The 27,237-nt window shown below is 35.7% G+C and overlaps 1 protein-coding gene across 4 annotated transcripts in view; it reads right to left on the bottom strand.

The window, feature by feature from the left end:
* prmt3 (protein arginine methyltransferase 3) overlaps nt 1-27,237 on the bottom strand; it is a 55,739-nt gene that overhangs the window by 23,986 nt on the left and 4,516 nt on the right. For all 4 annotated transcript variants that reach the window (XM_044144579.1, XM_044144559.1, XM_044144570.1 and 1 more), the window contains 5 exons: nt 26,097-26,238; nt 23,911-23,976; nt 21,958-22,079; nt 18,416-18,512; nt 6,577-6,655 (listed from right to left, as the gene is read on the bottom strand). In XM_044144579.1, coding sequence (XP_044000514.1) covers nt 6,577-6,655; nt 18,416-18,512; nt 21,958-22,079; nt 23,911-23,976; nt 26,097-26,238 — 506 coding nt within the window. The remainder of the gene's footprint in view (nt 1-6,576; nt 6,656-18,415; nt 18,513-21,957; nt 22,080-23,910; nt 23,977-26,096; nt 26,239-27,237) is intronic.

Here is a 27,237-nt window from a genome sequence, read left to right as displayed (position 1 = left end):
TAAAAGTAGTCGTTGGGCACAAAAGAGGATCTGTTCTGAAAAATGCAAAAACAATTGTAAAAACAAACTAAATACACAATGTTTTAATGATATGTACCAGTCTGATTTCTATACAGAAACAATCTGGTTTTTGTTTGTTTGCTTATTTAAGAATCCTTATTGGTCTCTACCATACCAGAGACTATTCTTCTTTAAATACATCTAAAATCTGAATCATTTTAGATGTATTCTAATCTGCCCACGTTTTTACTTAAATTTGAAAGAAAAAAAACCCTCTTATGTAGCCTAGTTTATTAAATGGTGTACCACAAAGTTACTAGACGTTTCTGGTGCTATGTAGTGTTAAATTCAAATAAAAGAAAAAAATGTGTTTATTAAAAGGTGAACAGTTTGTGTTGTTTCTAAAGTTTTCAAATTTAAGATTATTTTTTAATTTGTTCACATCAATTATTTATTTAATTTTTGATGAGTGAAAATTTCTCTTTGATTTTGTTTTAAGAATATAAACATCAACTGGTGAACTGTATCTGTGCTATAGTTGAATTGTGGCTACACAGAATCATTTCAAGGGCCGCTAAAGGTCCCTGAGCCACAATTTGGACACCCCTGTTATAATCCATGTCACAAAAAAAAGCCACACATTTAAATGAAATAATTTAAAGATTTAATTTGTCATTGTTGTCTGGACTTTCTTTCCAGACAACAATGAGTTAATCCATTAAGATATTTATTTTACTCTAAAAAACAGATCATTAATCATAACTAGAGGAATGGGAGGAAAGTTTAAGTCTGAAAAAGTCAATTCAGTGATGAGTTGGGGTTTTTTTTAATAACAAATATAATAACTAACAAACCATTTTACAAATTCAATCATAGAACGGTCGGGCATGCAGTGGGTGTGGACATTTACATCAATTTTATGAATGCGCCGTAATGACTGTATCCATCACATGTGAACAAAATATGGCCAGATGACCACTTTGTCCTACTTTAATTTTTCATACTTTGTGTTGCATAGCTCATCCCAGAAACAATGGCGCACGGCTTTGCCTCAGACTGCAACATACGACGAACTAAAGCTCTTATAGTCGCATAGAAACAGGGTTTTTATTTAAATTAAAGAAAAATATGTTTTTTTTTTTTATTTATTTACATTATTCACCTGGCTGATAGACAACATCTAAAAGTTACAAACTATCCAAGATTAATACACTCTTAATTTGACTGGATAAATTTGCAACTTAAGAAGGAATATGTTGACAAGCACTGCAAAAAAAACAAACTACAATCACTCAATTTTTATAATTTGTTAATTCAAAAACCTTTCTTGAGCAACACTTCTGGAGAAAATAGATTGCGTATACATTTATGAAACCATATAAAGTTGTTTTCTCTATATATAGATATACTTTTGATCCAAATGTTTAAGATTTACATCATATTTCAGGCTATAAAGCAACAAATAAAAAGGTCATTTTAATTCGTTCAAAGCAAAAAGTTTAGTTGAATTAATTTGTATCGTTTTATGTTTGTGGTGAAAAATATCTGCATAAAGGAAAACTTTGGAAGTGTTAAATTATTAAAATCTTTTTAGCCTTTATTCTATGCTTGGCATAATATATTAATAATAAAATTTATTTTAAATCAGACAGAAAAAAGCAACTCACTTTCTTTTCTTTATTGTCCTCTTAAGGCTTCAGGGTAAGTGTGAAAATAAACCCTTACAAAATCAATAATAGCATTACTCTGCTCTAAGATTTAATTCAGCAGCGAAACTACATTATTCCTAAAGAGAAAAAAGATATAAACAAAAGGTATAATTAATGGCTGCACCACTACCCAAAACATCAGCGGAGTTATTCCGAAATAAAACAGAAATGTAAGCAAAAAATAGATAAATAAACAAGTGGCAGATTATGTAATAATTTTATTATTTCAGATTAAAGAGTTTTCTGAGATTTGAAACTTTTTTCTGATCACGTCGGTTTTAGATTTTTATATATTTGACACAAAAATAAAGTTGGGTAAGTTGAGTTGGACAATGTCAATATTAAATTCTAAGTGTTTTTTTGTTATTGTTTTGTCTTTGTAATCTCATTGTGTAAATTACCAAATGAATAATTTATGATCCAAAATGAACATTAAGTGCAAACTTTAATGTTTGTCATTGGAGTTTCACATCAGATCAGTTGTGAAAAGGCTTGAGTGGCTAATATACTTGGCGATTAGATACAAAATGCTTGAAGCCAAATTTATTCCTGCTGTGAAGCAACATTAGCCAACTCCGAGGCCTACACCAACAGCCTGACTACTTTCATGACCGTAAGTCAAAACAGAATCGATTTAAATGTAGGAAGAATGCAAAACAAAGTCAAATGATTTCAACCAGAATTGGAAACGAATACAACATCGTTATTGTTACGTATTATGATAGAATATAGTGAAACATGCAGGAAAACCGAAAACATAAGGAGCTTTTGGACCACAGAAATATTTTCCTTGGATTCTCAAAAAAATAATAATAATAAATGTAGTATTGACTTTTTTATGGCTGCACCAAATGAAACCCGTATGATGAAAACAGATAAACTTGGTTTAGGACATTTTCTAGCAAACGCACGGATATCTTTGAAATTTCAGAGTTCCAAAACAAAAATAATTCTGACTTTTGAAACTCAAAAAAAATAATTTCTAAGCATTTTTTTTAGATTAATTTCAAATTTAACCTAAAATGGATTTTTCCAGCAAATTTTTAAACTCTGAAATTTTTACCCTTTTTCTCATAAAGCCATGAATGTAGGATATTTTATTTTTCATTCCAGGTTATGCGTGAAGAGCCTAGCGTGATGTGTGGAAGGACGGTGACAGACAACTTATAGCCTCCCTTATTAGCTGACCCAGAGTATCACCATGTTTACTCATAATGTACTCAATTATTAACACACGCAAACAGAAGCTTTGTCAGTTCATGTTTTTCTGACTACAGATCCGAGTGAGTAATGATGCGACCGACTGGTGAAGGTGTAGGTGCTGAGTAGGCAGAATGAGGACAGGCCAGTCTGTAAGAAAGCAAGAGCGACAAACGCGGCTGTAATGTGCAGAAATACGGAAAAACGAGGAAGGGTAGCATCAATAGATTCATGGCTTTGACATCTGCGTCCTTCTCGATTGGCTGCTCACAGGCCGTTTGTCAAGCGCCCCACTCCCCTTCACCCCCACCCTGTACTTTAGCTGTCTTTGCCCCTCTCCACCCCCCATCCCATTGGTGGCCTGTAAAAGAGGAAAAGGAAAGTGCAGGAGGGGGGTATAGTACAAAACAGATCTCTTTTCCCTGGACACTGTACTGTGCCAGGCATGTGGGGACACATTTCAGGATGAAGGGTAAGTTAATGTTGTGGGGAAAATGGGGGAGCTGCTGTAACTCTGCTCTAATGTAGCTTAAACACACATATAGCAGCAACGCTGCAGGGCTGGACTAATAACTCAGCACAGGCACAAACACTTCAAATCTAAAAATACGCGTTGGACTAAAACTGCAGAAATCCAACACAACACAGTGACTTAATGGATTTGCAATTTTTTTCAGCAATGCACTCAACTTTATGTGGCTTGTAGATAAACTAATACAACATGGAGGATCTCCACTCATAGAAACAGTGTTTCCTGCAAACAAACATAGCAGCATTTTATTATTTTGCACATAATGTGGTAAATATGGGCGATTTGACAAAGTTTCCATCATTTATTGGATTTATTTTGAATCTGAAATGTCTCTAGTTTGTGTTTTCATTAATAAACTCTCTTTGATTTTATTTGGTTACACTGCAAAATATTGACAAATATGAGGGCCAATCACTGCCAATCACCGATCATTGCCGATCACCTGGATTGGCTGTTAATTTTTCGTTTTCATTATAAATGTTACTATGTGATCTGGCAAAATGGAAACATGATCTGGCAATAAATTCACCTAATTTAGAAATAAAACATGCAAAATAATTGCAGACAAAATACAGTAGATACTCAGTCAAAAGGAGAACTGATAGACCTGCAATCAGTAAAATAATATTTTACAGTAAAGTTCTCTGTAACTTAATTATACATGAGTAAATCTGCCTACATCAAATGGTGTCAAATAAAACAGGAAATATTCATTCAAAGTCAAATGCAGGTTGCATCAGAATAAACAACCCTGAGTTGCTAAAATCAAAACTTCCTGAGAGGTCAGCTGGTTGATTAATGCTGGTTCTGTTTGGTTTTTTTCTGACTGAGCAGAAAAAAAACAAACCTTCTGTGTTCTTTATTCTGCAGAACACAGGAGGAGGGCGAGGAAATCGATTATTTTTAGATCATCTGTCTTAAGTTAGGACATAGTGAAAGTTTTAATACATATGCAAAATATTTTTTTGTTCATTTAAGTTACATGCTGCAGCTTTGAGCAGACGTTCACTGAGAGTTCACTGTCGGGTGGAGCAGAAACGGCGCTACATCTGTGAAATATTCCTACCAGTAGCGAGTAGCAGCAGTCCAATGGCGAGAGCAGAACCAGCGTCTTTCACCGCCAGCTCGAAGACTTGAATTATTTATCGGGTCATTTGTTTCGCTTTTTGATCGTCATGCTAATCCAGGTGAGCGTTGGTAGTTGTGCACTGTATTACCTGGTATCTGATCGCTACGGATGTCTTTTTTTCTGCAGTGAGCCTCGATGTAGCCAAACTCCGTCAAGTGCTTGTTTTTAAAACGTCACATTAGATTCCTTGTGTTGAAACATTTTGACGTGCATCACCCAAGAGGTAATTTTCCAAAAGCCAATGTTGCTTTCTTCAATTTTGCTGACTTCATTCTTTACGACATCTGTGGTTTCTGAGAGAACTTTCTCTACTGCAGCTGGGGAAGTTTGTTCTTTTGGAAGATTAGAGAAATAGTTCCCTAGGAGACTGGTCTGGATGGCGCTGTCTTCATGGCTACTGTCTTCAAATGCCGTCTTCTTCAAAGCAGAAGTTGAGTTTTCAAACTCAACTGTATCCTTTGCACAGCAAACTTCCCCAGCCGGGGAGGTTTGCTTCCCAGTCTTGGAAGGTTCGAAAAGAAAAGCGTCAAAAAGGTGTGATAATAATAATATTACTAATATTAATAATATCTACCTTACCTTTAACCATTTGAAGCTTTGAGCATTAGATCCAGGAAGTGACAGTGAGCTCAGACCATCAACATTTAAGTCATCAAGAACCATACGCTGACCTCTGACCTGTACGCTTTTGTCCCACTCAGGTCATGTCTCACCTGTCCAATCTTCCTTTCATGCACATTTGTCTCTATAGGTGCTTGTCATTCTGGGTGCCCCTGTGTGTGTGTGGGTTGGTGTGTGTGTGTGTGGGTTGGTGTGTAAGTGTGTGTGTGTGTGTGTGTGTGTGTGTGTGTGTTGGTGTGTGTGCGTGTGCATTGTTGTGTAAGTGTGAACCTTCTCATGTCCCAGGAGCCAGTAAAGGCAGTGAGGTGGAACCGTTTCCCAGGATAGTCACATTTGGCACAAACCATTACATTTGTGCCAGTGATAAAAAAATGAATTTCAAAGTGTGTCAAGCTAATATCTTTAAGTTTCTTTAAGTCACCTCATATTCACCATTAAGAATACCCACAATTTTTATTCACTAGACAATCGTAATTAAGACTAGCTGCTACTGAGGCAAAATCTAGAGCAATCTAGCTAAACGACTGAATATAAATTATATTTTAATTTCTTTCACTTTCTATAGTCTTAGCCATCAAAATATATTACTGGCTTGGACATTGCCCATTAACCACTACAGCTAGTGTTGCTCACCGTCAGGCGCCATTACTATGTCACAAAAATGGTTCTGGTGTCCTTATTTCTCATCAGATTTGTATAAAATATGATTTAAATTAAAACTGAGAAAACTGGAAATATTTTGGTAAAAATTTGTTTTCTCTCTGGATGTAACTCTTTAAACAGTTTGGTTTCTGTCAGTTCTGTCAAGGTGCAAGAGCAGACTAAGCAAATTTATCTTGTATATTGGGTTAATAATTGCTGATCTAGGCATTGTAGTTTATTGTTATGAATGATGCCACGTTCCAAGAACAAACGAGGAAATTAGCCCAGCATTTGTCATCTCTTAAACAGAAAAAAGTGTACAAACCAATAAACCTGGGGTGGATAATGTATTATTATTTAATTTCCCTTTGCGATCAATAAAGTATTTATGAATTTGGTTTGAAATTGTTGTAGTTTACCACTATTATTGTATGATTTATGAAAGTAGTGCAACATGCTTTGGAGTCCTCTGACTTGATAACGCGTTAAACAAATGCATGATATTTACCATTTTCACCATTAACACATCTAGAAATGTTCCTACCTCAACATTTAAAAACATAAAACCAAGTTGTTTTATCATTAGTGCCGCTTTTTCTGCTTAAAGATATTAACTCAAAATATTTGTCATTTTTCTACAGCAAATGAGAATTGAAAAATGTAAAATTAGTCGCAGCCACAAACAAATGAAATATATATTTATATTTTTCAAAACACAAACATTAAATATTCATACCACTTACCTGAACCACCGTCAGCCAAGTAACAGTCTCTGGCGTACAGGACAGAGTCCAACATGGATTCAAAGAGCAAGAAGTAACCCTGGCGTTAAAACAAAGAAAATCCATAATTACTACATCAAACTTAATTTTAGAGCTTCAAAAGTGAACAAAACAAAAATCCAACTCAAACTTCACGATCGGATTAATCAACCTGAACAATAAGTCATTGTTTTGAGACCATTTTCAAGTAATAAATATGCGATACCATAATAAAGCAAGAATATTTTCTCAAAGATCAATAAGCTTTAAATTTTAATGAACATTTAACACTGGAAGTAGAAGACATTTTAAATATCCAAAATAAATAAAACAGAAACAACAAAGTGAATTATGAAATCACTGTAAAAAAAAAGACCAAAACATCGGACTGAAGACTTTTGTTATCCAGTCTGTTATAGAAAGACAGAAGAGAAACTTTAAATTATGCAAATGTAAATTGTTCAGCTTGTTTTAATTTATCAAGCAATTAATTGATTTATTGTGACAGGCCTAGTAATAAGTAAGAATTTAAAAGTTTAGGATCCAAAACTTTAGACTTGGGAACTTTTACAGTTTTCATTAGAACAGTCTGATGTACAAATCATTCATTAATGGAACATTTCTATCGGTTCAAAATTAATTAAATAATCTAAGCACAATCCCAGATACTCCAATTTATCTGAGGTTATCCATTGTACTTTAGTCTAGGAATGACAGTAATGCGAGTTTGTTTTGATCCAAAATGCTCCGAAAGTCTCCATAATATTATTGGCTGTAAAGCCAGACTGGCATTTATTCATGAGCTTAAACATGATTATGATTAACAAGCTTCTCTTTACCTTTATTTAAAACATGACTTGGGTTTGGTACATCAAGGTTGCTCTATTGCCATTCTTCCAGGCAAATGATAAATTAATAACTTAATATTTAGTTTTAAATTCAGCAGTACCACAGACATTTAAATTAGCAGTAGCTGTGAATTGGGTGCTGCATCCACGTGACTAGATCTCTAAAAATTTGACCCTGAGCTGACCTTGTGTTCTGCTCCAGTAGACAGCACATTAACCGTGGTATTATTCCATTAATGCTGAAATTGAGTTCTGTCCACCTCTTGTAGGCTCCTGCCTGAGTGGCGGATAGTGCTGACAAATGGCTTTTTCTGCCTGGTGCCCCCCAGCAAACGTATAAACCAATCAGATCAGCCTTTCCTGCAGAGGTTCAGCCCAAAATATGTTCTTTTTCAGTCCAAAATAAATGTTTTTTACAACTTATGGGAGGACATATCTCCATCTGGGATGAGAAGATGGAGTAACAATAAATTGTCCCAGAATTTATCTTGATAGACGACAATGTGAAGTCTCAATAAAACAAAACTGGCATTAAAAACAATAAGACATTAGGATCAGGCAGGGAAAAAACTCAAAACTGCCAGTTAGGACTTTTGTTAAATAAAAAAAAATATATAGTACAAACTAACGGCTTTGTACTATGTGTTAAATGCTTGCAGCATTTTTCAAAATGACGGCTTTAAGCAAATTACACCAACAGAAATAAAACTGAAGTTATCTTCAAGAGGAATGATCTAGGGTCAGTACTCAACTTTTGCTGTTACTGCTAGAAATTAGAGATCAAGCCTGAAATCTGACAGACTCTGATCCGAAACTTCAGAGTCACATAAAGATGGTTACAAAGTCAGTCTTCTATCGCCTGAAAACTATAATATACACCACAAAACTTGAACAAACTTCCAGAAAACTGGATAACAACCTTTAAATCAAGGCTAAAACCCAAATCTTTAGTTAGCTTTGATTAGTAGTAAGTGCAACATTGGTCAACATATTTGTTTGATGATTTTGTTGACAAAACCTAATGTCTGTTGATGATGATTATGTGATGTTTTTATGATTAAAAAGCTCTTTGGACTGCCTTGTTGCTCAAATTTGCAACACAAATGAACTTGACTTGACTTTGAAATGAACAACAATATGTTAACAATTCAGGGATTCATACTAGTAAACAAGCAGAAAGCTTGATCAAGTGATACTTGCCACCACAAAGTTCCTGTTTTATTACAAGAATGAAATGAATGGTTATTGAAAGACATTAAAGTCTGTTGAAATTTAGAGATCTGATTAAATCTTGCTGGTTATGGAGCTGAGGAAATAGTCCACAACCTCAACACGAGAGAGCAGATCAATCTAAGCTGGCTGTTTACAGCTTTATAGTGAGACAGCTGATTAAATTTAGCCTCAACTCAACAATCTGATGAAAAGAAAAGGATGGCTTGAGCTGCTTTTGGGAATCCAATACCTCTACTTTCTCTAGAGTGGAGGGAAAGAGGGACAAGGAGAGGTGAGGGCCAGGGTAGGAGATAAAAACTAAATGAGGAGTGAGAGTGTGTGTGTGAAAGGATATATGATTAAAGACAAAGTGGAGAGTGTGAAGAGCCAAACAGGGTGATAGTGAGAGAATGTGGTGGGCAGCAGAACAGTAACTCAGTGAGATAAGAGCCTTATTATTCAAATAAAGACAACATTTTACTGGAAGGAGGAACGCATACCAAGTCAAACAGCTCTGATTTATAACCTCAACACCAAAATCTTCACCATCTCTGTCATGGGCTGGAGCTGATAGTGATGACAGTGATGAAGCTGATATAACAATCTCATCCTCTGTGAGGTGATAAAGAGAAACATTCTGTCTTTTTATCAACGCTGGACCAGACCCAAGCCAAAGTCAGGCCCACGGACTGTCTACTGCTGACTGCTGTGGTCCAGTCAACGTCCTTACCAGCTGAGTGGATCGTTTTTAAAACCTTCACACGGTCTCGTAATTTAGAGCCCAATTTCACGGGACACTGGTTCATGAAGGAAAGAGGATATAAGAGGTGTGCCTGAAAGCAGAGTCACACCTTATTTTTATCATCAACAATCTTCCTTGAACAACCTGAAAGTGACGCGTCCTACACAGAACCCTAATTTATCCATCTGCATTGTAAACTAAATAAAGAATACTAAATATCCTACACTAAATATCAAGAATAATTAGCCAGTAATGAAGATGTGATGCTATTGAAGAGGATTGGGGTCACTGAAGAGAAACAATTTAAACCTTTTTTTCTTAGAGGGTTAGGGTTGATTTTTTTTCTGAGAATTTTGACTTTCATCTCAGGATTCTGAATTGTTTGACGGTCATAACTCCGAGATTAAAGTCATAATTCCGAGAAAAAAGTCAGAATTTTGAGATTAAAGTCATAATTCCAGGATTAACGTCAAAATTTAATTATGAGTAAATAAAAGTGTGAATTCTGAGAAAAAAAGGCTAAATTCAGAATTTCTTTTCCCAGAAGATGTCCTATTCCTCTTGTGTTTGAGACTTATTGGAAAAAAAGAAGGTACTGTTTCCAAGAACCATACAATCAAAAGCAGGTGCTACTTTAGTTAGTGTTTGGTTACTAAAAAAACAGTCCATTCATTTTCAGGAACATTTCTCATTTTACCTACAGTGTACTTCTGATTGGTCAACCAATCAGAAACTGTCAAAATGAGTCCTGAGATTCGGTCACATAAACGTGTTCTTCCTGTCAGATTTAGCTCTGATACATGTTGCTGCTTGCATCACACCACTTCCTGTTTTTGTTTAATTTTTACATGGAAATACTTTCTTTGCAGACAATCAACAACCGGATGTTGGTACGAAGAAGACTACGACAGGAAATTGTTGGAGGATGATGGCGTGGCAAGTTTTTTAAAAATTTTATTTAGTCGCGTTTCTTATTTAACGGAAACAGCAATTGCAAAATTGTGTTTTTTTTCAACATTTATAATGAAAACATAACTAACTCCTTGGGAGAAAAGACTCACCCCACTATTATAGTCAATGTAAATGTAATGTTACTTACGGAAAAGACTCCGCAACTGATTGCTTTTGTAAAAATACTTCCTGAAATCAATAAACTAGCTGAATGGCTAAGCAACACAGACAAGCAGAGGCGTTACTGTGGGCCAATGACTCCCTTGGCAGAAGGCAGTGTAGCCACTGTGCATTTCCATAAAAGCGATTAATGAAAACCTAATGACAATGAGCCAAAACAGCTTATACACATTAACATTAGCATATAAAACACATTCCCACAGGGGAGCTAGCATTTACATACACGTCTTAAGTATACAAAAATAAACACAAAACTGCAAACACACTTTTATTTTTGTGCTTTTCTGTTGAAATTATATGTTATTTTAGGTCTTATTCAAGTACGGGTATCCGCAATGAGAAGAACCTTAAAACTCTTGTAGTTATTCAAAGAAAAATGAACAAAAATGCCATCAATCTTTAGGAGAAAGTGTCTGGAAAAAAAGTCAGCGTCAGCACTTTTCATTTTCACTGCCTCCCTGCTCTCCTTCTACGTTCAGCTCTCATCTTCCTCAATTACAGCAGATCATCATCACGTCCAGCCCCAAGAGGGGCCGATCAAAACAAAAGCAGCTGAATAAAACGCACGAGTGTGTTCGTGTGTGAGTGGATGTGTCTGTGTGGGAGCAGCACATGACTGGATGGGGAGACGGGATTGTTTCATGCTTCACTGAATACTGATGGAAGCAGCTCCGTCTCTCTGCTCCTCTTCCATTCCAACATATTTGATCAGATTCTTAATTAGCACTATCGCATTACACAAATCCTAAGATACAAAGTAGCTTGGTAATATCATCAACTAAACAAAATTTAGATAAAAATCAAAGCATAAGTAGGAAAACGATGGTATTAGGTTTAATCTTGAATTATAAGTTAGTAGACAAAAATGTTCAAAAAACACTGAAAGAGACCGTTATTACATGCTAATTTAGGAAAAAGCAAACTTGCTTTGCTCTCGTTTTGCCAACATTCCTAAAATTAAATCAGATTACGAGTTCACAAAGTTGTTGTGAGTGTGTGGTAGGGATTTTGGACCAGTGGAGAAGATTGCCTTGAATGATCAGTCCCATTTGTGTTCTGCCACCAACTGGAAGCGGATAATCTCTAAAAATAATCCTTGCTGCCTCTAATCTCAGTTGTGTGTTGGTACCATCATATCACTGATAAAAGTCCAACTTGATTAATCAATGGGTCAACTATCAAACATCGCTTCTGAAGTGTGACTTGACTGACAGAAGAACTATAAGACACCCGAGTGTAGCAGTGTGATGTTATTACACTAGATTGTAAAAAGAGAAGCTATTCCGGTAGGAAATTATTTGAGCACTTGCAGCTTTTATTTTGAAAAGTCAGCAAATCCATTGCAGAACAGCAGGTAACTTCCTGTTTCAGAATTATTATTTTTATTAAAATTTAATGTTTTGTGAATGAAAATGCAAATTATCATCTTTACTGCTGAATATACTGAGTTCATAGATTATTGTTTTGAGTGTCAGTTTGGCATTTTAAAAGACAAGTTAACGGGTCATACCATTATGATCTGTTAAGGGTTTTCCCACGCTCTCGGTGGCGCTCTTTCTGTTTGGATTCCGTGGGAGAAGGTATGAAGTTTTGTTTTCTGTGTTCGATCAATGTTTTTAAGGATTATAATTGACAATTTGATTATTGTTTTTGTAAAATGATGTGCTTTGGAGCACTCGCATCCTGTTAAACGCTGACAGAATTGCGTTAGCAGCTATTTTGATGCGCTTATGCTAATGAAACATTGCTAATGAAAATGCTACATCCATGTGCTGAAATTAAACAGGCGCTGTGGAGCACTGTGGAGAAAAAGCCTGTTCTGAAATACTATTTTCTATTTGAATGCAGGTATGTGATGTTTCATTATTTTTGGTTATTTTATTTTATTTTTATTTTTTTATTCATGTACTGTTTTGGATTATTATGCTCATGTTTGGGCTTAGTTATTAATTATTGTTACAATTATTTTTATTTTGTAAGGTAAATGTGTTATTTTACACAAGTCGCACACGCGCGCTTTTTCTGTTTGGATTCCGTGGGAGAAGGCGCTGTGGAGCACTGTGACAACAAAGCCTGTTCTGAAATACTATTTTTTATTTGAAAGCAGGAGCATTAAAAGTACCATCAGATCAGCTGTTGTCCGGCTATTATTTCTCAAAAAGACACAACGCAGATTCAACTATGCTACACGAGCAAAAACTAATTAATTAAAGTTTTGAAATGCAAAAAAATATCAATAATAGTTTAGGTTTGAAGTATGCCAATAAATCCTAATTAGGCAGACTTGTGACTCAGTCACCGTGTGTGTGTGTGTGTGAGTGTGTGTGTGTGTGAGTGTGAACGTCTGAATGACAGTCCAGCAGACTGAAGGACAAAATGACTGATGAATGCCACACTTTTCTTAGTCAGTTTAAGGCTCTTGTTACATAATGTGACAAAGGTGAAGAGTTTCCATTAATTGGACTTCACAAACAAATATTCAGATCAGGAATACTTTATTTTTAATTATAACTAACCTAACCTGAAGGAAAATCTAAACTAGTAACAGAGAAGGTTTCTTGCTCCTGATTGTTTTCATAGTTTAAAGAAATTAGAAAAAAAAAAACATTACTAAAGCTAAAGACTATTTTAGCTCATGGCGAGTAAATAAAGACCAAAATAACCTTACATTGAACAATATGTTCCCAATCTTATCGTTTGTGAGCATTGTCAACTTTTGTATTTTTAAGATGTAAAGGACTTTGAACTGCCTTATTACTGATACAAATACACTGGATTGTTTGATTGAATTACCAGAGCTATAAAAAAAAAGAAAATAGTAAAAACCTGGGCCTAATTTTATGTTGTTAACCTACTACAATTTTTTATAAGTGGGTAAATACTCAACAAAAAGTAAAATATGTCCAATATGCAGCTATTTGCTGCATATTGGACTCTCACCTATTTGCAGCTCAGTGTATATATATATATATATATAACCACCATTATATATTTTTTAATTAAACTGAAAAATTACAACAAGTCTATGAAAATAAAATTCAATTAAACTGCAATAATGTTGCGTCCAGCAACAACAAACAAGATTGCAACATCTCATGTACTCTATATGACTGACTGAATGTGAGAAAAAAATGAAAAAACATAAATTAAAAACATTACTACAATATATTAGAGAAAACCAAACATATTTGATTCATGGTTTTCACTTTAATTCCCTTTCATCAGAAATACTTTAGTGACTAGGCCTGTCACAATAAATTGTCCCAGAAGTTATTGCGATAAACGATAATGTTGTTTTCTGACCATTTTCAAGTAATATAATATTAATGGCATAATAACGCATTGAGCTCAATCAACTTTAAATTTCAATGAACTTACATTTAAAATATTCAAAGTCAATAAACAAAACAGAAACACCAAGTAAAGAGAATTATGAAGTTTCTAAATAAAACTGAGGCTAGTTAAGACCAAAGCACCAGTCTGAAGACACATTGTGCCATTTAAAGCATCCAAGTAGAAATTCTGTTCAAGTCTGTTTCAATTTATTATGCAATTAATTGATTTATTGCTTATTGTGACAAGCCTATTAGTGACTCCAATGTTGCACAAGAAAAGTTTGGGAAATAGTTTCCTACTTCATAAATCTATGCCATTTATCAGCCATCATCTGTGATTGATCTTGGAGCGACAGTCTTAATTTGGCCTTTGGGTAACTCCGCTTCCCTCCTTCCCGACAGCGCTATACCGCGCTCTCTTATCTTCTCTGAACTGTTTACTTTTTTGGCGTGGAGAGAAAGAGAGCAGATCAATGTTGTGAGTTATGAAATGACAGAGACGCTGCTGAAGGCACTCTCTCCACGAGACAGACCCTCATTTTCCCCCCTTTCTCCTCCACCACCTCCACAAACGCATCACATCCGTCAAATATCTGGTTTAATAGCCCTGTAACAATCATCTGTCTGCTTAGACACACAGTGGGATTCAACGCTCTTGTTTTCTCTGCATCTTTAATTATTAATTGCAAGTAAATGTAAAGTGAATATTTTGACATTTGACAGTAGCACCGACCCACTTTTTTTACTTCCGATAACGACATCTGAGGTTTAGTATCAACCAGTATAGAAAAATCTGTGCTAAATTGACCTAAAACATTTCTTTTAAAACAATAAAGACATAAATATACTGAATTGCATTTTTATTTGGTAATACACCAAGTTAAGTCAAAGACGTAAAAACAACTTTAATTTGCTCAGACAGCGCAATTTAAAAATAAATAATAATGAGTCCTAAATTGACAAAAACAAAAACTGACTACTTTGGTCAACATGTAAAAATAAACTGCATAGTTCAGAAGTGCAATTAGGAATTTTAAATAAAATGTACAATAAACAATAAAGAACGATGTCACTCATAGCACAAAGCATAGACTTGGAGCGAATAAAGCTGCTCTTATGAACCTCACATATTATCACTGATACACACACCAAAAAAAAAAAAAAAGTTCAATATCGGGGCCTATGTAGACATTAGTATCGGATCGCTGCATCTCTAGTGTAAAGTGTTAAAACACTTATAAAATAAAGTTTTTACTCAATTAGTAGCTTTTCTTTGGTTATGATGAGATTCTTTATTCGACTAAATAACTGATTGCTAATCAGAAAAGGTATAAATATTGTTTTTTTTTAACAGTTATTTATACCTTACCAAAACTGCAATGTGGCTAAAAAGCAGCATTTTTAGAAAAACCTGATCATTTTAAAGTCTCATTAAGCGAAATGGTGCAACATTTTAAGAAATGTGGTAATTTCTTACATTACAGAGTTAAATGAGAAGATCAGTCACTTCTCAGAAAACACTGGATAGTTTTATATTATCCAGTCTGTAGCAGAGATTTATGTTGAACACACAAACATGAGAACCATTTTGTTTTTTCTTATTGTGTACCAAATATAAAACAGATTATACAGCCATTTATCCCACTGAGTATTAAATTTATTGACAAAGTGAAAGAAATCTGATGCTATTTATAGTCAGCAAAACATGTTTAAAAATGAAAGCGCCAGAAGAATTTGCATGGATGGATTATAGCATTAGGATTAAATTAAATACACCTTTAGAAGTTTTTCCCCATTAGAATCACTAATCATTAATTTACAAGTTCTCCAAAAAGCCCATCTTTCAAAGCTCTGCTGATTTTATTATTATACGTCGTCCATTTTCAAGCCGAAGAACATGAAAGATTGACTTAGTTGTTGTTCTGCTCATATTTTCAAATAAATGATGGCGTCTGTTGTGAGAATAAATCAATGACTCCCCAGATAGAGCAAGCAGGAATGTGCAGATCTATTAATTGAATAAAGTTCTAATTTATTACAGTTTGGTGACTCAATAAATCAAACGTTCTTCTCTAAAACTTTCTTATACATTTGTCTACGCTAACAAATTTCGATTATAGACAATGCATGACCATATAATGTCTAAAACATAAGGAAATCATATTTTTGGGCCGTTCCACAAAGCAAATATGATTTCTTAAAGCATAATTCGGAACATAAAGAGCATTTCAAGAGCAGCCCGTAATACAGGAAGCACTTCCATATATGGACAATGGTAATGAATCCTTAAAAGCCCCATTTTAAAGGCTACTGAGTGTCTGTGGCTGTGAACAGACATTTTTTGTTGGATTATAGTAAATTCTTGCAAGGCTTTATACTTCCTTTTGGGTTTCTACTGCTTCTGTAAACAGCCCAAAAGCTTAAAAGACACTCAGCCTGTTTTTGTCAATAAGTTCATGCTGTTTGGTGTCTGGAAAATGATCAGTTTCAAAAACCTCCAGAACGTAACCTCACAAATCAGCAGGAACTGCCCCTCACCTAGCAACGCCAGCCCGTTACCTAGCAACACAAGCTGAGCTCTACTAAAATCATTAAGAATGATTTTGTCAAAAAATGGAATGAACATATTTTGTACAGCCCATAGACTTATCCTAACGTGTTCAAGGAAGCATAACTGGCCACATTCAAAGATACTCAGTCAGTAGAAGTCAAAGAAACTCAAAATATACATTTTTTTATTATCTAAACTACACTTGCTATTCCTACATTTTACAAAATGAGGTTTTGGAAAGTGCAACTTTGATAAAAGTCTACAAACACGGTTCCTTTGATTGATCTAATGCAAACAACAATTACAAACAATTACAAGAAAAGGTAACAGTAGAGAAATCCCATCCACAGTGACTCTCCGCTAATAAGACATGACCGGAAGTCATCAAAGTTATATATAATCTAAAGAACGACTTCTCCTAAGGCTACCTTCATTTTTCCTGTTCATGCCGACAGATCAGAGAGAAGCTTTTTAAGTCTGAGCCATTCTGAGAAATGTCTGCTATTGCCGCCTTGATGAGAAGTGACTGGGGAATTCTTAGATTTATTAGCACTCAGTGAGCCAGTGTCATCAGAGATTACGCCCCCTATCCTTCACTGTTCCACTGGCATGTCAGCCTCCGAATTTCAATTTCCTCCACAAGAGGATGGGAAGGCTCTGGCTGGCAACCTGTGCTTGTGACCCTGGGGTATCACAATGAATAGGCGGGGAGGTGAAGGAGGGACAGATACAGGACGCTCATGAATTAGGGATGAATTCAGTAGTGCATTCAACTTTGGCTTTATCGCCACGGAGCATCTCGCAAATAAATGGCGATCAAAGGGATGGAAGGCTGGCCTTTCTGGTTATTTATTCAGAGGAGGAGCTAATGGACAAACTTAAATCCTGTTGTTATGACGCCACGTTCAAGGAGTGTCACTTTCGCAGGCTTTTGGGGTGACATGCCTTGGCCTATCAGAGTTAGTGCTTAGCACTGACTTTTAAAGAAAACCAATGTGTAAACATAGCTAAATATAAACTTTGATCTCAAGGTTTTACCGGTTTACGTCTTTATACTTTAGTTTGGACAATAAATCAATAATATATATCATGATAGACACATGATAAATATCGACAGATAATACATCTGACACAACATTCACTGAACTCATTCTGGGGGATGTAAGCGGAGGAAAGGCTTTAGCTGCTCAACCTCTCACCAGCTAAGCGAGGTTGGTGGCGTTGACTAACTCACTCACACTTTGGTTACCTAGCAACAACCTGCTGTGTAACTTCTGGTTACCTAGCAACAACTTGCTAAGCAACTTGAAAAGTAGCAGTTTAATTTTTTTCCTCACTGTGCCTCATCATGTATAAAAATAAAAAACAAGTGTGGGATGAAAACTGTATAAAACAGAAAAAGAGTAGCTATAAGAGTCATTTTCCAGAATATTGAAGGTAATACAGACATTAGAGATAAGAATCTTTCAGTTTCTATTGATTCAATTCAGATTTTTAAGATAGAAATTTGATTCCAAAACAATTTTTGATTCAATCAATTTCCTATTCAGAAACGATTTCCAATTCCAAACCCAATTTTTCAATTCTAAAAATTCTGTTTAGATTCTAAGACAGAAAAGAGGAAAAGACCGTGTAAACAAATAGAAAATGCAATTGAAACAATTGTATATGGTTTTGGCATAACATTCTGTAACTTAAATTACCAGTATTAGGTCAGCTTAGGTTTCTTCTTTCATAAAAGAAAAAAACAATAGATTATTCAAAATGCACATGGTGGGGGAGTGTACGCATAATGCAAAGGCAGTAGACCCACAAATAAAAGCTGCAAAGATGTACAAATTCGACAAATTTTACTACTGATTTTTGAGCATTTTGGATTGATTCGGAATTCAAATTCTGAGGACTACAAATTACAATTATCCACAGAATCAATTTCAAATTTAGCAGACTTAAACAGAGTGTAAAACTGGAAGTTATGTTGTGCTAATAAAACTGTACTGACCATCCATTCTGAGATGATGATGTCAACCTTCTCCACAGGAAGCTTGATGTCCTCTATGCGACCTTTAATCAGAGTGATGTTGTCCAGCTGATTGGACCTGCAAGGAGACATGTTGAAAAGTAAGAAACTGCAGAAACACTAAAAATGTTTAGTTATGATATTGAACTGTTATCTGAACTTTTATTCCACGTTACGTTTATCTCGACGTGTTAAACAACTAAAAACATTACAGGAAGTAAAACTGTCCTAAACTAACGTAACTTGATAAAATCAGAGTTTTCCCTTTTTTTTTTTTTGTTTTTACTACAGCCTCTTTCATTTGTTTAGTTTTGGTAAATTCCTCTCTCAAACACCTTAACAGATAAAACTTATCCCATGACTAGGAGAATCACTTTTTTCACACCACACAAGTCATGTGATCAACAACCGGATGTTACTACTGGCAGAAATGACAAAGAGGACAACAGGAAGTGGTAGAAGGATGTTGTTGTTTTTTTACATGACTAATCACTTTAACAAACGTATTCAAATCTGAATTAAATTGCATTTCTTATTTATTGGAAACACAGCAGTGGTGAAATTGTGTTTTTGTTGTTATTTCTAAATTAGCAGAATCTCAAAGTTTTGTGCACATTTGTAATAAAAATGCAGCTGGAGTGACAACAACTTAAATACAATGGTAGCAGTCTAAACAGTGAGTAAATATGAAGAAAGTTTTCCATTTTATTTTTCTTTTATTAAATTTTCAAAACTTTTCATTGATCCGCACTCAGCATCTTTACTCCTCTGCGCCCAAGTCTCCTCAGACTGAAACAGAGACGTGAAAAGGACAAAACTGTAAGTATGAGCCAGCAATATGTCTGGTTCAGGTACAAACTGTAAGATCACCGCTGCTGTTGAAATGATCCCTCCTTTCTGAGCGGCCCGTTTGGGTATCAATCTCTGTGAATATTCCATTATCGTGACAGCTAATGTTACAGAGGACAGAACAATTACTCACAGAGGCCCAGGGAGCATTTCTGCAGCAACGATCCTTATCTTAAACTGTCTCTCCCATCTTGGCTGCTCCTCTAGTGCCGCTATCACCTCCTCCCAGAATCCAACACTCGCCCCTGCACCCCTTGCGTCCTGTCCCGCCTCCTCCTCCATTCACAAGAAGGAATCACTGTAATCTCATTATTGGGGTAATTTAAAGGACAATGTCAGGACTCTGGGGACAGAGTTGGTATCTCGGTGTATTTGTGGGGGTGTGACAGCAATGTTCACAAATAATTGCTTTCTAGTGTAAAATGTTCACCATGTCATACAATTTGTTTTCATTACGGCTTACATGACGAAGCAAAGGGATGAATACTTCAATGCAAAGTTTTAACTTAATCTTTCATCAGATTGTGTTACTGCCTGATGAAATACAGAACAGGATCCTCAGATTAAAGCTGCTAATTTACAGAAATGCATTTTAATGTAGACTGCCTTCAAGCCACATTAACCAAAACAAATATAATTTAATGCATCAAAAAACTATATCCTGTTGTATTTATCACCTCTGTTGAAACACTGTTCCTTTCAAAATTCTTGGAGATAATTTCATTTTTTTTATCCTTTATAGGTGATTTATTCTGACTCTCTGAATAGGGTGAGATAGATCTGTGGGCGATAAAAAAACCCTTCATGAGACCATCATAAAAAAAACTGTCTTTATTCAGAGGCTTCTTCAAATTTGTTGTAGCACAGACCTCTACAGGAGATCTTTCCTGCTCATAGCCATCCATCTACAAAAACTCTGAAGAATTTTTAATTAATGAGTTACAACATTTCATTTCCATTTGAGATCAATAAAGTAAATTTTAATTTTATTGAAATAAAAACCTACTTAGACAGTTTATCTGCAAAAAAAAAGTTGATTTCTGAGTTTAGTAACACTTTACAGCAGCTTCAGACACTTAGTGCAGCATCTTTTGGTTGTTCTTCAAGCCAGAATAAAGATTAATTTTCAGACATTTCCATTAGAAATTAGTTTTAAAATCAGGAATTCCCTTTTTCAAGGGAGACCTGAACTGTTTGAGTTCTATTTTAAACTTTTGCTAATATAAAGATGCTTTTTATAAATAAGTTGGACTGAAATTTTAATTCCCGTCTTTTTATTATTTTTTTTTACAGGATTTAAGTAACCATTAGAAGAGTGACTGAGAAAAAGAGAACACATCAAGCTTTTCATTTAAACTTTGCTGACAGAGCAGAGACAGGAGATGGATGCTCCTGCCCAGCCAATAGGCACAACTTTAATTAGAATCCTCATATTAACATTGAGAAGAAGTACACGCACAAAATACCAGCTTTAAAGTCATGCACCAAGTCATCACTTGATATTAAATGGTGTCTCTTTGTCACTATGTCTACACGTGAACAAAAGTGTGAAAAAGGATCCAAGCGAGCGAGAATTAAGGGCATCTTTCTTCACTGCTGAGGAACCTGCTACATAACCCGAACACTGACACACACTTCAACAGCAAGTCACTGGTCTGTAAAATTAAAACATCCTTTCCCTTCAGCAAACCCTGTTGTTTTGGTTATACGCCGCTCTCTTACATAACGGTAATAACAGCAGTCATAATGGCCTCTAATTCAAAAATGCATTTCAGTAGCAGGGGAGTGATGGCGACTGCAGGTAGTCATAGTAAAAGCAGAAGCTCCAGTGGAGGTAAATGGACTCCAATGGTGAGAACCAGCAGCTGGAAAACTGAAAACACACTGAACCAAAAATCAGACAGAGCTAATTCACAAACGGTAATAAAACGCGGCTTTTGTGTGTTCTGTACGTTTGTGTGGATGTGGCTGCTGCGTTCGGGCTGCAGCAGAAAAGCCGAGGGACAAACAAGACGAACTGCAGGTGTAAATTATGTACATTATGGCTATGCCATTGACAGCAGCTCTATTGAAGTCAGCCGGCTGCAACAAATAAAAGGTAGATGGAGGTCACACTAAGCTCTACTTAGTCCTGCTGTTGTTGGCTGTATGCTGAAGAAGAAAACATCCATCTTTAATTCAATAATATAGGCATGAAACAAGTAGTTTCATTGACATTAAAGATGCAGCAACTTTTACAAAAATATGATTTTTACATATTTATTCAAACTGTCACCATGTGACCAAAAAATATCTAATGCTACTATTGTAGTCTGCAAACATGCACCGCTCCCGGTAAAAAACATCCAATCAGAGCCAAGGGGAGGGTCCCAGCACTGTCAATCAACCTCCTGTATGCTGCTAAATGCAGCAATGGTGAAAAAGAGGCTAAATGTTACAGGAAAACTGCTGGCTATGCTAACTAGCTCTAGTTTAGCACAAGAGTGATTGGCAGCACTAAAACCCTCCTCCTGTCTCTGATTGGTTGATTCTAACTGAGTGGTGTATTTCTACAGTTATCTGTTTTATATTATACTGTCATGACATAATGATAATTGTAAAAGGTACATATTGGAACTTTAAACTAAAATTTTCATTCACTTTTAGTCTAGTTACATTCCAGCTGTTTGTCTCACCTGACAATGTCCATTGCCTGATAGATGATCTCTGATTGGTCCACTGCAATCACCTTTTTGGCTCCAGCTCTGGCGGCAAACATGGACAGTATGCCGGTCCCACAACCCACATCAAGCACCACCTGCAGAACAACAACAGCAGCAGGGGGGGATTACAGGTGGAGGCTTCATGCCGAGCCCCAATATTTATTTCTGTCACTATCTGAAGGAAATGATGAAATCTAGTAATCCTGTGAATGTTGTAATAACCTTCATGCTCAATGACATCTATAATCCAAGAAATACATCTGGGCTTTTTGAAGATCCGATCACTAAACTAACTAAAAACAATATAGCTAAAAAAGTTAACTTCAGTTAAAATGTAAGATTCCTTCATTATAAAACATCCCAGTGAAATGCATCTTTCTTTCTTTGCTAAACTAAAACAAATGATTTACTGATCATTGATCAAGTTAGTCATAGGAAAATTTGCCAAAACAAACATCTGGCTAACTAATCGGTTCATCTCCACTTATGTTCTCTAGAGTACAAAACAATTCAGACACAATATTAACTATATTGTAACTATATCCTTTAAAAAATTTATTAATTTTTATTAAACAAAAATTAAAAAAAATAATAACTGAAACAGAGAATACAATTTCATTAACTGAAAAAAATAAAAATAGGAAAATATTATAGCTAACTAGAACTACATAGTGCATTTATAAAATTAAAACATACTGAAATTATAGCAATACATGAAAAAACTAAAACTATTAAAAATACAAAACTAAATATTTAACTAATAGTAAATAATAAATCAATAACAATACATATTGCAATAAATACATGATGAGTATCAATAGATAAAAAAAATTAATTAAACCGAACAGCATTCTGAGCGATGTAGGCAGAGGAAAAACTTTAACCACTCAAGTTCTCAGAGCTCCCTCACTCACTCTTTGGTTACCTAGAAACTCACTCAGTCTTTGGTTACCTAGCAACAACTTGTTGAGTAACTTGCACAGCAGCAGTTTAAAGTTTCATAACTGCTTAAAAATAAAAAAAACAACAGTTCGAGTGTAAACTGTGGACAAAACATGAAAGGTCACATCACCAGTTTGGCAGTATTTCAGATATTTAAAACAAAAAACTAATCAATTATCAATAGAACGATATGAAACGTTTACATTTGTATAAGCCTTGATACTACCTAATAAAAACTAGGACACACACTCCAAAAACTGATTAAAACTAACTGAATTAGACAAACAAAAGGTCACAAAGACATAAAGCTAAACTATAATGACAAGCCCAATCTAGCTTGGTTGGCACAACAATTAATTGTTTAAAGTGCAATTCTAACTGGAGCTGGGGAAGCAGCTACAGTGTATCCATCTGTGTTTGGTTGCATCTCTATTCAGGGTAACTCAGTGAGCATCCTGCTGGCTTTGTGAGTTCACAGAGTGTCGCAGGAACAATGCTGACACGACACAACTCCTTTCTTTCTCCAATCCTGATGATACCATTGTGTTCTCCTCGCCGTCTGCTACTGTTAAAAAAGACACTTCCTTCTCTGCTGACTGAGTCAAGCTGACAGGGATAATGCAAGTTTCCATCAACACAAGCAACCTCTGTCCTCTGCAGCCTCCTCTGAACCAGCAACTTCCCATATAATGAAACGCTACGTCTTCCTGGAGCAAAAAGCTGCGAAAAAGAGCTGCATGGAGGGGGTTTGGCGTTATGGGTTTGGTAGTGGATTACATGTCTGTTATCAGGACCATGCAGTCGACATTTGAGGCGTTAATAGAGAGCTGCACTGCCTCTTAAATCAGACATTGTCTCGTTATTAATGTCCTGTCTGGAAAACGCAAACGTCCATTGCCTTCAATGGGATTTGCTGTACATTATAGCAGTTAGAGCACGAATGTAAACAAATTAAATCACCCATGCTGCATTGCATTGGCTCACCTTGTCTCTGAACACTTCTGGGTTTTTGTACATGAAGTCGCGGTAGCTCTCTGTCCGCACTTTATCCTGGAAAATAGAAAAATAAAAGCAGCAATATCAGTTAATATGGCGAGTTAAAGTTGGTCTACAAATGTGAAGAAATGCGAGAATCAATTTGAAGATTACATGCAATAGATGGATGACTGTTGCAAAAACAAAATCTTACCAAATATTTGTCAAAACTAACTTACATTTAACTTTTCAGCAAGATAAAGTACCTTATTTAAAGTAAATAATTCATTGAAATTGATAAAAAAAAATGGTTCCACTGGCAGATTATTTCACTTATAACATTGGAAAAATATCTGTCAGTGGAATTAGTACTTTTTCATCAATATCAAGGAATTATTGACTTAAAACAAGCTCCTATGTTTTTCTGAAAAGTTACTTCCAAGCTAGTTTTTCATGCCTAGTGTCCAAATATTTTTGCACAATAAATTAGACAAAAATACTTGGCAAAATGTTGTGTTTTTAGAGTGGAGAAAGATTTTTTATACAAGATGTACAAAAAAAACAAAACATTTTCTATAGTCTGTTTTCTTCTCCTATACTTATCCAGTAAAACATTTAAATCAAAACCCATACTTTTTCTGACTGCATCAACTCAATGTCAACTTGTATAAAGAAATATTAAAGTTTTCATAAAACTGAGGTACAGTGACAAAGATTATTATATTGAATATGTTTCATTATTAGCCTCCTGCTTAATTCTCTGAAATCCTTGGTAATTAATTTGCATCTTTTTTCTCAACTTTCTTGCGTCCCTGTTGACTATTTGCAACAAGACGCTTGATGGTTCTGTGATCAGGCCTCAATAATTTCTCATCAAAATATAGAAGCTTAGATTTTCCAAGATCGCTGCATCCTTTGGAGAAACCTTTGGTCATTTCTGACTTGTCAGAATCGGTTAAATCTCTTTTTTTTTTTTTTTGGCTCATTTTGCATAAATAAAAGAAGCTAAGTAATAATACACAAAAAGATTTAGGATGTTGACCTCTGTGGGTCACACCCTTCCTCTTTACACAGATACACATCACCTGCTCTCCTTAAAGGGGCAGTATTATTTATTTTCCATCCACATAGTGTCTTATTATAGCACAATTAGTAAACTATGTTACCTTCAGTTGTTTTAAAAATGCTGTATAAAGTAAATATGATTTAAAGAAAAATTTACTTCAAAATTTAATCCCTTGAAATTGGGTTTGTGTCTCTAAAAATATCCTGCTCTTTCTGAAGCTCCACCTTCAGGAAGTCATCACAACATGGTTCCTCTATTAACCCTTTAACAACATTTTTACCACAGTTTCACTGAGAAGTAGCTCCTATAATGAGTTCAGCAGATGCTCAGTTCCACCAGGTGTTTGCTAATTTCTGCTGGCTAGTCTGAAGGAGCTGACTATGGGAAGTGCTGCTCTGTGATCTGGGCCGAAGCTAGGTCCCCGCAGGCGTTTTGGAGCCGAATGATTGCCATGGAGATTAAACAATGTCTCAAACATGCATGAACAAATCAAGGAAACTCTCCAGGTATGTTTTTGATGAGGGAATAACATTATAACATAATGTACAGCTCAAAATACTACCCCTTTAAATCGAATAAGCATTAAAGTTTATCCAAATATGTCTAATAACGATAATATGGTCAAAACAGTCAGTGGCCTAATTATTGAAATCAAACGACTGTTCCAGGAAAAAGTTACTTTTAATCTGAAGAGAACCTCTCTGACACATAAACTGCATGGTGACGCTGTTTGACCAGGATGACCTGGTGAAACCAGCGTCATCATGTTCCTGGCCCCTCCTTGGGCTCTGATGAAGTGTTCAGACTGACGCACACGCAACGCAAAAACTTTACAGCAGTTAGCACCAATCAGGAGGAATATGTCCGAGAACTGCAGTAGACAGGAAAACACACACACACACACACACACACCCCTGAGCGTGTGATGACACTTTCAGGTTTCAGCGCTTTAAGGCGTGTGAAAATTAATTTCCTTGTTCTGTACGGACTGCAGCGTCTCACATGAGCGCCCCCCACTTATTGCTGATTTGTCACTTTTCAGAAGATGTCGTGTCCTCATTATGAATTTCTGATGGTTTTCATTTACATGTTACATTGAGATCTTTCAACCAAGTTACGAGATTTAGACCTTCAGCATTTCCTCGTGGATGCCATAATGGCCATAAGAGCTGAAGTAGGCCTCGTCCTCATCCTCCCGCAGCTCGGCGACGGCGCCCAGGTTGCCAGCCTGGTCGGGTTCTGAGTTCAGCACCAAATCCTGAACCAGGAGCCTAAAACAAAGGCAGACAAACCTGCAATTAACTTCTAGTACTGGGACAAAAGCAGTGACCAGAAAGGAGGACGTGCAGACAGGACAAAGCATTAAATGAAGGAGATGGGAGGCATTCATCTTTCTAACTCTCTTCCACTCCCTCTGTAATTTTCCCTTTCCTCTTCCTCCCTTCAGCTTCCCTGCTGCAATGGAATTTTCCCCTTCTTTTTTTTTATCTTTCCTCTTCCCTTCAAACTTCTTCCAGAGGGAACTCAGATTAAAGTTTGTGCAGAGACCACTGTGTCCCCCTGGTGGCCTAAAAAGGGAAATGCAGGAAGAATGCATTCTGAAACGTTTAAAGGTGATCTATTACAATTCCTTAGGTCTGTATCTCTATGCAAAACATTTTTTGCACAAAATCATCCCTATATGACGAAATTTTAGTTTGTTTTGAGTTCCTTTCAGAATGAGTTGCACTGCAAAAACACAATCTTAAAGTATTTTTAGTCCAGTTTCTAGTGCAAATATCTTAGTACAAACTAACTTATAATTAACTTTTCAGCAACACATAGGAGTTTGTTTTAAGTCAATAATTTCTCAATATTGATGAAAACGTACTACTTCCACTCTCGGATTATTTCACTTGTAACAAGAATAACAAGAATTCCCCATAAATGAAATAATCTACCAGTGAGACATTTTTCATCAATATTAAGGAATTATTGACTTAAAACATGCTTCTATATCTTACTAAAAGTTATTTCTAAGTTAGTTTTGTCTTATTTCACGTAAACTAATATATTGGCTACTTTGTAAGCTTTTGTTTTTGCATTGTGTCACTTTAAATCCGGCTGGCCACTCAATGTTTACACTCACATGTTAAAATGGCTGCAAACAGATTGGCATTCATGCAACTGTACATCTTTGAAAAGCAGAAGTGGAGCCTCCTGCAAAACCACCAAGAATGCAGCAAGTAGTTTCTGGATGGTAAGTCAGCAACAATACACTTGTCTTTCCC

Source organism: Gambusia affinis, linkage group LG02 (assembly GCF_019740435.1).
Source record: "Gambusia affinis linkage group LG02, SWU_Gaff_1.0, whole genome shotgun sequence".
NCBI lineage: Eukaryota > Metazoa > Chordata > Actinopteri > Cyprinodontiformes > Poeciliidae > Gambusia > Gambusia affinis.
This window is presented reverse-complemented; position numbering and strand designations above follow the sequence as displayed.